Here is a 16807-nt window from a genome sequence, read left to right on the forward strand (position 1 = left end):
TCAAGAGGAATCGAACCCCGGTCTCCCGCACAGAGTACGAGAGCTATAACCACTAATCTACGGCGCCACAAAATCTACGGCGCCACAAGACTGTCTCATCTTGATTTTGGGACGAATGCCAGAATTTGAACCGATCAGTCATTAGGGTAGATCCTGTTGTTCCTGTGTAATGTGTGCGTAGACGATTCATCCAAATCCACGGTTTTTTCTTATCATCTACTGGAATGGATGGCTCAATGGTATAACGTATCACCTGGAGAGCTTCATCTGGCATTGAAGATCTCAGTGCAGAGATCTCCAACAAAGGTTGCTTGTAATGTTCTGCTTGCTCAGTTTGTGAGTCTTTCTCCAAATTTCTGTAGTTCGACTGAATGCAATAGTCATTGAATCTAAGTTCAAAATTCTTGAAATTTTCGGATATGTTGCCAGTTAACTTCAATTCTGGTCGTTTATGTGATGTATTCATTTTTACTTCTGACACCAAGTTACAACTTAGAAGGATGAGAAACTAGACGCCATCTTAATTCGTACTAAAAAACGTGTTACCGAATTGCCGTGACCGACATATATATAAACAAACTATTATATATCAAAATGGTAGCCGCAATAGTGGTATAGTGCAACAAATGTACGTGTTTTTTGATATATTTTTTAATGTTTTTGTTTTAAAGAGGATCAGAATTTGTCATGTATTCCAAAATGCAAAATAGAAAGTGACAAATTTCTGCAAATTTGAATATTTAAATCAAGTTTTGTTGCTACCTTTATTTTAGCTAGGTAAAAAACTGAAATTTTTGTTCTTGGAAGTTTGCGCATGCGTACTCTGAATGTCCGCTCTTTTAGTCGGGCTGAATAAACGCGATCGAACACTTCGATACAAAAACGTTAAGATTTCCAAATTTTACAAGATTTTTCACCACCACCTTCTCCAACCACCATATAAAGAAATTTTGTTGACTTCAGTCAACGTGTTTCAAAGCTCCCGTTGGGTAGATGTTGGCATATTGACACTCAAGACTCACTTGTTGTTGTTACTTATTTATCATTAGACCACATCATCCCAAAATTTGAAATATTCATTGATCGATCCCTTTCATTTTCTTTAAGAATATTTGGATGGATGTTACCAGATGACCATGATTTGCATATCTTATACAAAAAATCCTTTCTTAATACAACACTCTCCAATTTCATAAAAGAACTCAATAGTTATGAATTATGTATTCAAATATGTTTATTTCCTGGCAAACACGTGAAGGGCTTAAGATTACAGTTAACTCTCTCAAAAAAGTAGTGAAATTCCTTTTACAACATGGTGTACCGTACATTCTTTCTGAACGGTTTTGTCAAGACGATCTGGAAAATTATTTTGGTAGTCAGCGTGTCATCGGATCGCGACGTGACAACCCATCGGTGAGAGACGTTGGATATAGTGATAATACCATAAAAGCACAATTTTCTGTAAGACCAATTGCTGGGAATGTACAAGGATGTGGTAGCAAATTCAACATGATAGATGACACCCCATTACCAAAAAGAAAAAAGTCTACACTTTGAATGAAGCACACAACAAAACGGCTATTTTTATAGCCACACATTTGAAAAAATGTTATTAGTTGGCAATTTTATCTAGTTCTCTTTATATTGTGGGACTGGAGATGCTTTGTTCTATCATTGGATCACTTTAGGAGATGGTTATTGGATGAGTATGTATGTTTATTTTTTCTATGTCCCATCTATCTATTATTTTGTGAAAGCTATTAGCTATGGAAAAATTGCAATGTTGTCACTTTTTCAAAACGCGTCAGAATTACTCACACATATAGTTACAGGAAAATCAGAGGAATCCTGATATCTTAAATTGACCGTAAATGAAGTAACAGGATTTCTCACACGGCACCTCTAAATCGTACTGTGAGGGATCCTGATTTTTGTCTGAAGTTCAACCAGAAAAAAAAAAAAAAAAGAATGAATTTTTATTGTGATTTTTAGCCATGTGTAATGTTTTTTTATCACATGTGTGGCTATAAAAATAGCCATTGTGGCAGATTTTATAGTTCATGCCCGGAACTAGATGAATCAGTGACCCATGTCTTTGCTGCTACTGGCTTTTTTAATTTCAGTTCTCAATGATCTTTTCTTTGCAAGTTTTTTAGCAGCCTTATGTTTTTCACGTATGTCTCTAGCATAGGAAAAGCTGCGAACTCTTGTAAACATAAGTAAGCATGTGTTCCAGAAGATTCATACTGACTTCTTTACTGACTTGTGGATCAATGGTATAACATACACTTTTGAAATTGGAAAGTACAGAACAGTTTTTGAGCATATTTTTAACAAGGTCTTGACAATTTAGTGTTGTGCTGAAATTTGAAGTTTTCAACCGAAACATTTTTTCACATTCTCGAAAAAGTTCTTGTATTTGTTTGTTCACTCTCCACAAGCCACCACGGTCGCGTATATTGATCAATGTCTGTGAATCATCACAGTCAACTTTGCATGCTTGTAGGATTGATACAGCCTGTTTGTTGAATTCACTTTGTTGAGACTTTTTCGAAAAACGGAATTTTGTATAAAGCTTGTGAACGATAAATCCAGCCACATATTGCAGGCTTTTTTGTTCATTCTTCGAGATAGGTGTTACAGCTTCAGTTACAGAATCGACAACTTTATCATTACCCGAAAGATGAATTAAAACATGATTTGCAAGTTCTGTTAGAATAATATTGCTCAAAGTGGTGTCCTCAAATTTTGATGGAAGCAAGTTATCTTTCAATAGACCATAAAAGTTTGCATAAAAATCTTCTGCATCACCGTTATACTTTCCAATGATTGGCTTCAGTTTTTTCCAAAGTTTGACCGCATCATCATTAGAAACTTTGAAATCACGAAACACTTCCCTGGTTGATTTGGGTAAACATTGATCACCAAGGCATATCTCAGCACTCTTCGTGATAAGTACTTTCAACTTCAAAGGGTGTAGCTTTTTCAAAATTTGTTCTTCTTTAGTAAGTTTTGGTAATGAAGGACCAGCATTCGTCGATATTTCAGGAGTAACTTCAGTAGTGTGTTTGACATTGCGATGTCTAGTCAGGCCACGTTGTGATTTACAAATTTTATCACAATCCTGACAAGGATACCCAACTTCTTCGTAAGCTTCCACTTCCGTTATCACAGCATCTAATTCCACATTAAAATCCACATCTTCATCAAGAAAACCGCCTTCAAGTAACTCAAATAAATCATCAAGATCTTCGCCTGCAAGGTAGTCTCCTCCTCCTGCATGCGCCGCCATTTTGAATTTCTGTGCAGGATGAGCGGGCCGTCCCAGGCTGATTGAGGATAGTTCGCGTAAACAATGCCGACGGTCCACGCAACTAGACTATCTTTTTTTCTTGTGACTATGGTGAAAGAGAGCATAACCGAACTGTGTATTACACTTTTTACACTCGATTTCGTTGGCCAATTTCACGCTGAAAAGATTTACGAATTTTAAAACAATTTAACTGCGAAAGTGCAACCAGTTAGTTTTTCCCGTGCGCTGTGACCATGCTGTTTCATTCTACTTTGCGATCCGGAGAGTAAAGTAAAGGTGCGTGGTTTCTTAAAAATTCATTGTATTTTTTAAGTTTTCAAGTTCAAATGGACAAAAGGGGAAGAAAGTAACCACATGAAATTAGCCTCCAAGGTAAGATTAACAAGGTTAATCTGTTTTGTATAAACAAAAAAGCAAGCTTGCTTGCTAGCTACAACTGTTTTAAGCAATATATATATATATATACCAATAAAAACATCTAAATATATATTATATAACAAAAAACTATATATAAGTACGAAGAAAAGGATTTTTAAAACGTACTAAAAGTCAGCTGGCTTAGATCATTTAGTTGATATATCAAGAACTTGTCCCTTTTGTCTGTAGCTGTTTTGAGAATTGATACAGCTTCTATGTAAACATAAACATAGAGTTTTTAGTGAAAAGTAAATTTATGTATCTTAAAACATTATATTTTGAATATTTACTCAATTGGTGAATTTGTATACATACAAAATAGAGCATACCTAAGGAGTATCCATAAGGGTTGTATTTCTTTCAATGCTTTCTTCTTTAAAGCTTACCTCCCACTTTAAAAAAAGTATTCGAAAATCAACTCAAAATATTGTACTAACTACGGAAAAAAATTTCTTTTGTACTTATTTTGAGTTGTTCACAAGATATTCGTTGTTGAAGCTGTAAAATATTAGCTGGAGAAGAAGCTTCATGCCAGCCACCATCTTGTGTCCCGATTGTAAATAAATTCATTCGCGGGAGGGCTTGTGACGTCAACTCCCGGATGATAATTTCGCTGACTCTGCCAGTGGCCCATGTTTTTATATATATAAAGCAGTTTTATATATGACAAAGCGGTTGTTGTTTTTTCAACATTTGTAACGGGTACTGAAGATGAGTTTGTAACAGGTATATACTGAAGATAAGTAAACACTTGTTTTTTACTTCCCTTTTTAAAACTGAGTTCCCGTGAAAAAGTTGTGGGCTTTCTTAGTTTTAAAGTTTCGCCCAGTAAAAAGTCAATAAAACCTGACAGTGAATCATACTCTAGCTGGGAAAGCTGTTATTGTTAAATGATTCTTACCTTGATGAGGTAACTTGAAGGCTTCACCAGCCTCCAATACTATTGTATTGGTTACTGAAAGATAGATGAGATGTGCATATTTTACATGGCTAGCCTCACAAATATCGAGGGATATACCCTGTCTATTATTTCCAGGAGGGGCCATGGCGTAGATGGAGAGTCCTAGAGTATTTAATGCTCATTTTGAGCTACGCAGACCCAATTAGAGCCCGCGCTCTACTAGACAACTCCCGGCAACATCCAACGGCCCACACAGTGTGCCATCTTCCCAATTTCCCTCGCATGGCTTGGGTTAACCCGGGGCTATGGTAACATTCATTCGCCCATGTTGAATTGCCGTCAAGAGGAATCAAACCCCGGTCTCCCGCACAGAGTACGAGAGCTATAACCACTAATCTACGGCGCCACAAGATAACAACAGAATTAACACAAATCGCAATATCGACATTGCCACCAGTAACACAATTTTAAAGCCAACACAAATAGAATATCAAATTGCATGCTACTACTGTTTGTCACAATCAACATGACAAACAAATTAAAATCATCAAAAAAAACACAACGGTAATCACTACAATTAATTATTGTAGAGATATTTTGGATGTCTCCTCCAATGTTAAATTCACAATATGTGTATGACTAACCTGTAGGTTATCTTCACAGTTCTCCTAATAACACAACACCAAATATACCCAATTGATTTACACACAACACAATATATACCACTATTATAAACACAATGATTTCACCAGCAAGATTGGTTCAACACAAGTAAACCCCACCACCAATTGATTCTTATTAGTAATCGCCTAGAATGGAAGATTAACAATCTCCCTCTATTTTCTTTTCGGTACGTTGTTCAGTTTATGCTGCTATGGGAGGAATTTATAGCGACTCCTACTCGCTTAGTATAGTGGTCCTGGGGAGAAATTGGCTTTTCACCAATGCCCTCTACTATACAAGTCTTGATCTAACAGTTACTGAAGACTATTCTTTCTTGGGTCCTTAGTTGTGTGATGCCAAGTGCTAAGTGGTGTTTCAGCAATGAATTCTGAAAAATAAAACTCAAAAAAACTTTATAATAAAACATTTTGAAAACACAACATTTGATTGGTCACTAATACTCATCATGACCATTTTGTAGCACATTCAGTAGAAGTGTGCTATTTGCTCCTTGCTTTGTTAACACATCTGCTAACTGATGTTAGGTGGGAATCCACTTCAATATAACTTCCTTTGATTGATGCTCTGTCTGAGAGAAGCCATGTCAACTCTTAATCGCTTATCTTCTAAAGCTTTTGTTGAATATGCAGCTTCATACAAACATTTGTTATCTGTGTAGCACAAGATACCTTCTAGATCTGTCTTCACAATTTCCATTATTACATTTTTCACCCTAATACATGCATCAATACCATTAACAAGTGCCAAGGTTTCTGCTGCAAGTGTGCTACGCACAACTCTCTTAATCTTTTTTGACTGCCATGTGATAGGTGTCATGGTGTTCTCAACACCTTTAAGAAAAACAAAAATTCCACTTTGAGAGCTTCTGTCATGTAGATTTCCATATGAGGCATCAGCGTACAAGATTAATTGTAATGGAGGTTTCAACTTCCAAAATTTTACGCAAATATTAGGATCCAATTTCAACTTCTTTACCAATTTATTAGCTCTCATAACATCATCAACATTTGCACGGTTTAACTTTGTGCTTAACTGACAAACATCAAAAGAAATATCTGGCCTTGATTGAGAAGATACCCAATTTAATTGACCACAAATACATCGAAACTTAGATTGCTCTTCATGTGAGAGTTCTTGATGTTTGTTTTTGGTGCTTTGAATCTCAACCTGTTCCATGCTTGCTACATATTTGCTTTCTAATGGATGCAATGACTTTTACTTAAAAATCTTCTGATCCTCCCCAAAGAAAATCATTAACATGTATTATTATCAATCCTTTACAACAGTCATCTTGAACCCAATAAATTAAAGCCTCATCAAATAAAGACATTTTCATTCCCAAACCAATTAACTGTTCCTTTACTCGTAAATACCAAGCTCTTGAAGCATCAGCATATACTACTTTATTCAATTTCCAAAGAACCCCTATTACGTTTGCTTCCTTTGGGGCCTTTATAATTACTTCTGTATCAATCGGGTTGCCTTGAAGAAATGCTGTTTTGACATCTAAGGTGTGGCATTCCCATTCGTTAGTTGCTAACATTGTGAGTACAATTCGCAGACTTTCTTTTGAAAACGTTGGGGAGTCTTTAGTCAGATTTTGAACCTCCTCTTCTTCAAAACCTCTTATGACCAAACGAGCTTTGACAATTTTGTTGCCCTCTATTTTTTTTGTTGTGATTACCCATTTTGTGAATATTGTAGATTGACTTCTGTCTTCAACAGTGGAGAAAACATTGTTGTTTTGCCAGTTGGTTAATTCTTCAAATTTCGCATTCAAGACCTCGTCTTCAATAGTTGGTTTTATCGCTAATAATACTTCTTCAGTGTCATTGGCTTCAACAACCGGTTGCCATTCACTCACACATCTTTTGAAATCTAACCAATTAATTTCACCTGTGTCTTCATTTTGCACATTTAAACAGCTGCCATATTGCCTGCCTTCTTTTATCCTTTTCTACTCACTTTACCTGCTCTGCTGTGAACTAATCCTTTAATCCACTCACTGTCTGGAGTTAGCTTTAGATGATTCTGGTTTTTAACTTTGGCATTCCTTGAAATATAGAGGTATTGCCTTTTTTTTCATTGACTGTGGTTTCACTTTTTGATGTTTCATTAGATGTTTCCTCTATTGGTGTCGCATTGGTTTGTGAATTATCAATGGCCGCATCCTCAGTTACTGGTGCTTCTGTTACTGGTACTTCCGTAGTATTACTTTCAAGATCAACTATGTCAAAAATTTCGTCTTCCGGTGAAACACAGTTGTCCAACTGCATATTGTTACTTCTGGGCTCTTTTCAGAGTCTTGTGATGGTTTCTGTGAATGTACTACTTGATTTACCTTTTGCAACCGACAAATGTGGACTCTCACATAACTTCCACCATGCTTGACAAGTACTTGTTTATTTTCTTGTCCAATTACAGTGCCTGGTCCATGACATTTTTCGCTGTCTTTTCTTTTATAAAAGACTTTATCTCCAGTTGCATACTGCACATCATTGTAACACTGGACATTATGCCGCAATGCTCTACGTATTCTTTCAGAAGATTCTGCTGCTATGAATGCTCTTCGTGATGCATGCATCACATCAAGGTTATGGGCCACAGTCTTACTTGAAACTGTATCATTCATGGCTGGTAACTGATCAGTGAGGATGCAGGGATAGTCACAGTTTTTACCAAAAACAAGCTGGTTTGGTGAAAATCCATTGTTGTTTGATAAAGAATTCTTGGCACTAATAGCCCAGAAAAGTGCTCCATTAGGTGTACATTTCGTATCCTCTATAATCTTACTCAGCATTTCCTTAATGATACCATTGTGTCGCTCACAAAGCCCATTCGACCAAGGACTTTCGGCTGCTGTTGTGGAAAACTCTATGTTAAATTGCTCACACATTTCTTCATACACTTTATTGATAAATTCTCCTCCATTGTCAGCCAGAAACTTTCTTGGTTGACCAAATCTTGCTAACCAAATTTCAAAGATAATGTCTGTTATCACATCTTTATCTTTTGTCTTTGTTAACTTTGAAGATGAAAATCTTGTGAAAGCATCTATGATATGAATAAACCACAATGATTGTGAAAGTTGCACTAAATCTAAAGTCACACACTGATTAAATTCCGACGACATTGGTAAGCCAACAATAGGATGTGGTCTTGGTTTTCTATACTTAAGCATACTTTACAAGAGTGTGAGACATTATCAATTAATTTCATGATTTCACTCCGGTCCTCTAAAAAGGAATTTGATGCTTTAATAAGAGATTTTAATTTCTCAGCACTTGGATGACAGAACTGACAATGAAGTTTGACGATCTTGTTTTTTTTGGATTTTTCACTTGCGCATACAAAGGCAACTTGAGGAAGCAAATTGTCATAATTCTTTTCATCTAAGTCTATTATGTTGTTGTTTAAAGGTATGTGGTTGTAAATTTTAAAGGATGGCATTCTCCAAACATTTTAACAGTATCGTTGCTAAAATCTAAAACTGCATCTGCTTTTCTCATAGATGTTTGACTTAAAAGCAAAGGTATTTCATTGGGTACAACTTCTGTTTCTAGATTAACCTCTTTTGAACCAATGATTACAGGTAAGATTACTCGTTTTATGGAACAAACTGCCTTGCTATCTGAAAATTTAAATCTTGTTCGACCTGGATACTCTTCTGGCAGTTTATCACTATCAATATTATCAATGAAACATTGGTACCAATTCTTACCACAGACTGTTTTGGTACAACCACAGTCTAAAACTGCACATGACAAAGTTTCACCAACAAGGTATTGCATTTCACTTTCTTTAATTTTAGAAACAAATGTAACTTTTGAACGACTCTCTTTCTTTTTTACATCTTCAGACTCCTGATTCTCATAAGAATGGGGACAATTCACAGCCCAGTGATAACCGGATTGACAAATACAGTACAGTCCAGATGTAAGCGTACGCGTACGCTCAACTTGCAAAAATAATTGCTTTCATTAAAAAAAACAATAGGATAGCGAGTTCCTTTCAAATTGCGCGAAAATAATTGCTTCGTGTTAAAAACAAAAGCATAGCGAGAAACATTGTTTAAAAACAATACTCTGCGCGAGAATAAATTAAACGCGACGGCCATTGAATTTTAATTTTTTTTAACAACGAAACTAATTATAGTAACGCGATTTTAATCTGATATATTTAAAATCACAAGCTCTTACTTTCAAAATGCGATCTAAAAAAACATTTCTATTGCAGTTTTTCGTTTTTAAACTTTTAAAATGCGATCTAAAAAAAAATTTCTATCGCCGTTTTTTGTTTTTAAACTTTTAAAATGCGATCTAAAAAAGCTTTTCTATAGCTGTTTTTCGTTTTTAAACATTTAAAAAGCGATCTAAAAAAATATCTATCGCCGTTTTCCGTTTTAAAACTTTTATAATGCGATCTAAAATTACATTTCTATCGCCGTTTTTCGTTTTTAAACTTTTAAAATGCGATCTAAAAAAAAAATATCTATCGCCGTTTTCCGTTTTAAAACTTTTAAAATGCGATTTAAAAAAACATTCTATCGTCGTTTTTCGTTTTTAAACTTTTAAAATGCGATCTAATAAAACATTTCTATCGCCGTTTTTCGTTTTTAAACTTTTAAAATGCGATCTAAAAAAAAAAATTTCTATCGCCGTTTTCCGTTTTAAAACTTTTAAAATGCGATTTAAAAAAACATTTCTATCGCCGTTTTTCGTTTTTAAACTTTTAAAATGCATTCTAAAAAACATTTCTATCGCCGTTTTTCGTTTTTAAACTTTTAAAATGCGATCTAAAAAAACATTTCTATCGCCGTTTTAAACTTTTAAAATGCGATCTAAAAAAAAAATTTCTATCGCCGTTTTCCGTTTTAAACTTTTAAAATGCGATCTAAAAAAAAAATTTCTATCGCCGTTTTCCGTTTTAAAACTTTTAAAATGCGATTTAAAAAAACATTTCTATCGCCGTTTTTCGTTTTTAAACTTTTAAAATGCGATCTAAAAAAACATTTCTATCGCCGTTTTTTGTTTTAAAACTTTTAAAATGCGATCTAAAAAAACATTTCTATCGCCGTTTTTCGTTTTAAAACTTTTATAATGCGATCTAAAATTACATTTCTATCGCCGTTTTTCGTTTTAAAACTTTTAAAATGCGATCTAAAAAAACATTTCTATCGCCGTTTTTCGTTTTAAAACTTTTAAAATGCGATCTAAAAAAACATTTCTATCGCCGTTTTTCGTTTTTAAAGTTTTAAAATGCAATCTAAAAAAATTTTCAATCTTTGTTAAAATAAAATAATTTCTATCGCGTAAAGGCTTTATTTAACCCGCGCAACCAACAATGCCTTCTCGCTAGTCTATTTAGTTTCCACGCAAAACCTTTGTTTAATAAAAATATTAAACAATGGCTCTTCGTGTCACATTGATAGAGTTGATAACATTTGCAATTATGCTATTGGGAATAGTTATGTTAACACTATTTAACAATAGTTACGCGCAGTTATAATAAGCTATTTTTTCTTCAATAATCTTTTGTTTATTACGCGCAAGTTAATGACTTACAAGACTCGCAAGATAATTAATAAGAACAAAAGACAAACAACTACCGCCTCCGAGAAAAAGGTGTGAAACTTGAGCGTACGCGTACGCTTACATCTGGACTGTACTGTATTGCACTTTGAAATATTTCCAAATTCATCAGGCGGATTCATTACTCTGTTACTGGATCTGGTTTTCCTCCATCCATATTTTTGATTTGGTGCTGCAGCCCTTCCTCTTTTAAACCTTGAACGCTGATATCTACCTCTTTTGGTGAAGTAATTCTGCTCCGTAGAATCTGCGCTTGCCTGTAAAACAGCCTCTATCTTTACAGCATCATTTGACACAGATGAGGCCACAGTATCACCAAATATTTTCTTTAACTGTAATACCATTGAATCATAGCGTAATTCATTTATAGTTGCTCTAGCCAACTGTTGCTGGTCTGGTGTAAGATTAGCACTTTGTAAAACTCGGTATGCCAAAACTCCATCAGGAAGTTCCATACGGTGAACTTGGATTTTGTGATATAATCGTTCAAACTTTATAAGGTAATCATTCATGCTCATCTCAGAGGGTCGTTTAAATTTTTCAAAGGTTTCATAAGCCAGGTACGCAGTTTGATTTTCATCCTTTAAGTAAATTTTGTCCAATCTGTCAGTAATAGCTTTTACCCCAGTTGTGGCACTGATTTGTTCAATTTCCAATTCTAATACTGCTTCTTTAGCTTTTCCTTTCAAACCCATGAATATAGCTGGCCCTTGTTTTTCCGCCTTTAGTTCTGTAAGTGCTTGCCATATTTGAACTTCTTTTTTCCAGTCTTTGTAACTGGACTCTGTATTCAATGATGGTTGGGGTACCCAACTTTTCGACATTTCTCTATGATACTTTGCAATTTTATTCCTCTGCTACCATTTGTTAAATTCGCAATGTGTATGACTAGCCTGTAGGTTATCTTCACAGTTCTCCTAATAACACAACACCAAATATACCCAATTGATTTACACACAACACAATATATACCACTATTATAAACACAATGATTTCACCAGCAAAATTGGTTCAACACAAGTAAACCCCACCACTAATTGATTCTTATTAGTAATCGCTTAGAATGGAAGATTAGCATCCAAAACCTCAAGCAATTTGTTTGGAGACGCTCCATGTTTTGTCAAGCAGTCAGCTAATTGGTGTTTTCCTTCAACCCACTTGACAGTAATCTCATCTTGTTCCACCATCTGCCTCAATCTGGCTATATCAACTTGCAGTCTCAAATCCTTGTCGTTTTCAAGGTTTCAAATAATGACTTATTGTCGGTAATACAAGTGATCTTTGGAACCTTCGTCAACTTGCAGATTTGCTGTATGACATTGGCCAAATAAAAACTAGCATCAGCTCCTTCACTCAGAGCAAGTGTTTCCAAAGCAATTGGGCTTTTGGTTACCCTTTGTAGTTTCTTTGATTGCCAGCAGATTGGTATAACTTCGCTTAGGTGTTTCACAAATATGATGAATGCACCTTGTGATGAGCTACACTTCAAACTTGCATGAGTTGCGTCTGTGTAGCAAATAATTTCACAATTTTTCATATTTGCAATTTTGGCAATGGTTATTGCAACATGCTTGCTCTTAATTTTTCGAATAATCTTGTTGGCATCTTTTAAATTTTGAACTGTAGGTTCCTTGCCATAATTAGACGTTTGGCAACTATCATAAGTCACATCAGGGCGGGTTTGTCCGGCCACCCAAGCAATTTGCCCACTCAACGATCTCAGCATGGTCTTTTCCTTGCTAGTCAATTTTCGTTCATTGTTAACATCATTTTCAATATTAACAGTTATCAAAGACTCTATATAGCTCACTTGATTAATCTTAATTTTGCTTTTAAACTGATCCACATCTAAACCTAGATACTTGAAGGTTGAGCTCGATTGCGTACTGATTTTGAACGTTTCAAAAAGTTTAGCAATAACATCTTTGTGGAAAGCTGGACTACCACCATACACAAAGTCATCAACATGGCAAACAAGAATTCCAGTGATTTGCTTGCCTCTATACCAGTAAAACACAGCAGGGTCGTAGGTACACATTTCACCACCAAGTTTCAACATTTCACTTCTCACTCGTTTGTACCATGCTCTAGATTCATCGTTTAACCCATACCTCATCTCTTTAGTTTCCACACTGTTCCCAATGATAATGTGTCTTTTGGTGGTTGTAGAAACAGTTCTCTTTCAATAGCATCTCCCTGAAGAAAAGCTGCAGTGATATCAAGTGAATTGATCTGCCAATCATTGCTAACTATGATAGCCATAGCAAGTCGAAGACTTTGTTTGCCACAAGTTGGAGAATCTGTTCCCCAAGAATGTGAATTTTCCTCAAAGCCTCTAGCCACCAATCTAGCTTTCACAACCCTTTTTTCACCTTTAAATTTCTCAGTTATGACCCATTTGCTTGATACAGTTGTTTGACCAGTGTCTGGAACTTCTTCAAAGACATCATTTTCTTTTAAATTCTGCAATTCTTTCTCCTTCGCATCAACTACTTCCTGTGAAAACATATCGACATCACACATATAGACTGGGAATTCTGGATTTTCCAGCTTGACCCATTTGGACACATCATTCCAATTGATGCTTTTTGGCTTTCTATCACCATCATTAGACACATTAACCCAATTTTTATAAGTGCCACTTCTTTTGGGTTGTGCTAAGAGAACTCTTGCACGATACCATCTTCCATTTAGACTGTATTTGATGTATGATTTTGCTTTTGGTTTCGATTCAACTTTCTTGGATTCTGTAGATGGTCTTCTGAAAATGTCACTTGTACAACCACTACCCTCGTCTTCTTCAGTATTATTATTGTTATGAGTATCCCTGTTTTCCTCAACTTCATTTTCACTTGTGCCAGAATCTTCTTGGTCATTTTAGTCTACATTTCTAGCTTGTTCTTGATGATATTGCTCTACATCTTCACTATCGTTCATATCATACAACTTATTCAAATGGCCTTCCTTCCTCTTGACATGATCTGACTTGAATTCACTAACTTTATAATTTTGGCTATGTTTCATCAACTGACATGGATGCACTCGGTAAAAGTTACCACCATGTCTGACAAGCACCATTTGACCATCTTGTCCCAAAACCACACCTGGACCTTTCCAACCCTTGGTGTTTTTGTGCTTGTAGAAGACTTTTTCCCCATTCAAATACGTCTCATCAGAATATGTTCTAACATTATGTCTAAGCGCTCTTTTAATTCTCTCACTGGATTCTGCTTTAATGAAATTCTCCCTTGCCTTATGCAGAGCAGATAGATTTTTTCTCACTATTTCACTTGACGTAGTTGGCTCCAATGCTGGTAAATGATCTGTCAGAATAGTGGGTGTGTTCACATTATGGCCAAATACCAATTGGTTTGGGCTGTAGCCACCATGATTCTGTAAAGAATTCTTTGCGCTGATAGCCCATGCTAGTGCAACGTCTGGTTCACACTTTGTATCTTCAATTGTCTTGAACATGGTCTTTGCCAGAATTTTATTATGTCTTTCCACAATACCATTGCTGAAAGGAGATTTGCCTGCTGTTGTTTTTGTTTCAATATTGAGCTTTTCATTCATTTCTTGTAAAACCTCATTCGAAAATTCACCACCATTGTCAGTCAAGATTGTACTTGGTGTTCTGAAGTATGCAATCCAAAATCTAAACACTCTATTGACAATGACATCTTTATGTTTCGATTTGACAAGACATCCAGCAGAGTAACGAGTTGCAGCATCAATGATATGTAAGATATGTTGTTTATTATGTTCATAAACTTTAAAAGCCATACATATTACTTGATTAAAAGTGTTTGCCAGAGGTATACCCACAACTGGTCTACTGTATGGCCTTTTATATTTGTGACATATTTCACAATCATTGCAACATTTTTTGATGCATGACAAAAATTCCTTGTCATACAAATTACTATCCTTTACAAGTTTGAGTAGCTTATCTTTGCCAGCATGCGCGAATTGGCGGTGCAGTTTCATAGCTTTCTTCATTTTCTCTGTCTTACTAATATTTTTCAAATTTTCTCCATGTAGAATGATTTTTGTTCCTTTTGGAGCATCAAGATCACAATGTGTTAGTGGAAGACAATAGTGTCCTGTTGTGGTACATATTAAGTCAATTCTTTCCTTCCCAATAAGGGCTAAGTCACTGGTAAAATCTAATTTCATACTGAGAGACTTCATGGTATTACGACTAATCAGTAGTGGTATTTCAGCCTTCGAATTTCGCTTTGGCACTGGGCAATTGCCGAAGTAATTGCCGAAGTATTAGCAGTTATAAGGCTTTCGCTTCGGCAATAATATTGCCGAAGAAAAACTTGATCGTCGACTGTTGCGGCAGTCTTTTTCAGGAATATTTGAGTAGGTGTGCGATGATTCGCACGTGTAAATCAAGCAACGCGTGCGATGTAAAGCACACGTGCAAAGAATGTTACGCATATGACATGGTTTCCGAGGTTATTTTTTGTTGCGCATTCATTTTGCGGTAGAAAAGTGGGGGACGTTTTAAATCGTGAACCCCAAACACGATGATCGAGCGTCTACTGGTATAGCGACTCTCTCAATCTTAACTTCCTTTTCTACATGTCCGAATTAGTATGCATGACTATACTGTCATTTTTATATTTATTGTTCACTTTTCAGGTCATCACAAGCAAATAGGCAACAATATGCTTTGTTTTCAAGCTAAAAAAAATCTTTATCCATGTGGCTTAAAACTTCAAAAAAATTTACACTGCGTGTGCCAAGGTGTGTGCGTGCAATCGCACGCCTCTCCTGAAAAAGACTGTTGTAGTTTCTTTTTTTTATGAATATTCATATTATCCATACTCCTAGATTTCATCAAACAGATATCACCACAATGACACAATTAACTTTCCACTGCCGACTTCGAAAATGACGAAAAATAAAAAAACTTATAGTCTCGATGCTCCCAGCTATCGAATTCTCTTTTAAGGGAGAATGTTGAAAACCCTTAAACGACGTGAAGGTAGATAACACGATTTCTTCAACCAATGCACTGCACTGTGTTGACAAACTTAATATTGGCCCCGTAGTTTTATTCAGTTCAACCTGCGGTTCAAAATGGTGGAGTGACCAAGTAAGGTTGTATTATCGTCCCTAAGAAAAACAAAAACATCAGGATTAACTCAGTTGAATTTGTTGATGTTTGATACTCGTCAAGGCTTGGCATCATATTTATATTTTTTTCATTTTAAAAAGTTCCGAAGAAAGTGCCGAAGTATGCCGAGGCAATTGCCGAAGGTTTTCAGTGCTTTTGACCATTGTCTTCGGCATTTTTTCTGCTGAAGGACTGCTGAAGTGATTTTGAAAAATTGCGAAGTTACTTCGGCAATTATTTGCCGAAGCAAATATATGTGAAATTCGAAGACTGTATTTCAATCTCTACTATGTCAACAGACAATTTATACTTGTTGCTACCTAGAATAACTGGTATTATTAGATTTCTTGTAGCTTTCACTTCCTTTCCATCACCAAATCTATATATAGAATCAGTACTATTTGAAACTACAGCATTTTTATCTGATTCAGAGAGAGTCACAAGATATTCATCCATCCATTTCTCCCCAGCCACTGTCTTTGTACAGGATTCTCCCACAAGACAATATTGCCTTTGGTCTGGAGAGGCTGCAAAAAGGGTGATATGGTTCTCATTTACATCTTGTTTCTTTTCTGTAGGTCTATTGTTCCGTGATCTGAAACCTTTTTGCTCTTGATTTCTATGAGGACATTTGTTAGCAAAATGTCTTGTTGATTCACATTCATGGCACCTCATGAGTTTCCCATCCTTATCAATAGGATTCATTCTTGAACGTGTATTCCTTGACAAGCTGTCCTTGGTATCAGCATGAAGATTTCTATAAAAGCATTCCT

General features: G+C 35.7%; 1 protein-coding gene across 4 annotated transcripts in view; it reads left to right on the plus strand.

Annotated features, from left to right (window-relative positions):
- The first annotated feature begins 3574 nt into the window (after positions 1 to 3574).
- LOC130644986 (cytosol aminopeptidase-like) overlaps positions 3575 to 16807 on the plus strand; it is a 35012-nt gene continuing 21779 nt past the window's right edge. Inside the window, exon 1 of one of the 4 annotated variants that reach the window (XM_057450812.1) lies at positions 3575 to 3589. Coding sequence is in view for 1 of the 4 variants with exons in the window: in XM_057450814.1 (XP_057306797.1) it covers positions 3668 to 3685 (18 nt within the window). In the remaining 3 variants the exon portion in view is untranslated. Of the gene's footprint in view, positions 3686 to 16807 lie in introns of all 4 variants that reach the window. The other 3 variants (XM_057450811.1, XR_008982661.1, XM_057450814.1) reach the window with 3 other exon arrangements.

This window comes from Hydractinia symbiolongicarpus, chromosome 5 (genome assembly GCF_029227915.1).
Source record: "Hydractinia symbiolongicarpus strain clone_291-10 chromosome 5, HSymV2.1, whole genome shotgun sequence".
Classification (NCBI taxonomy): Eukaryota; Metazoa; Cnidaria; class Hydrozoa; order Anthoathecata; family Hydractiniidae; genus Hydractinia; species Hydractinia symbiolongicarpus.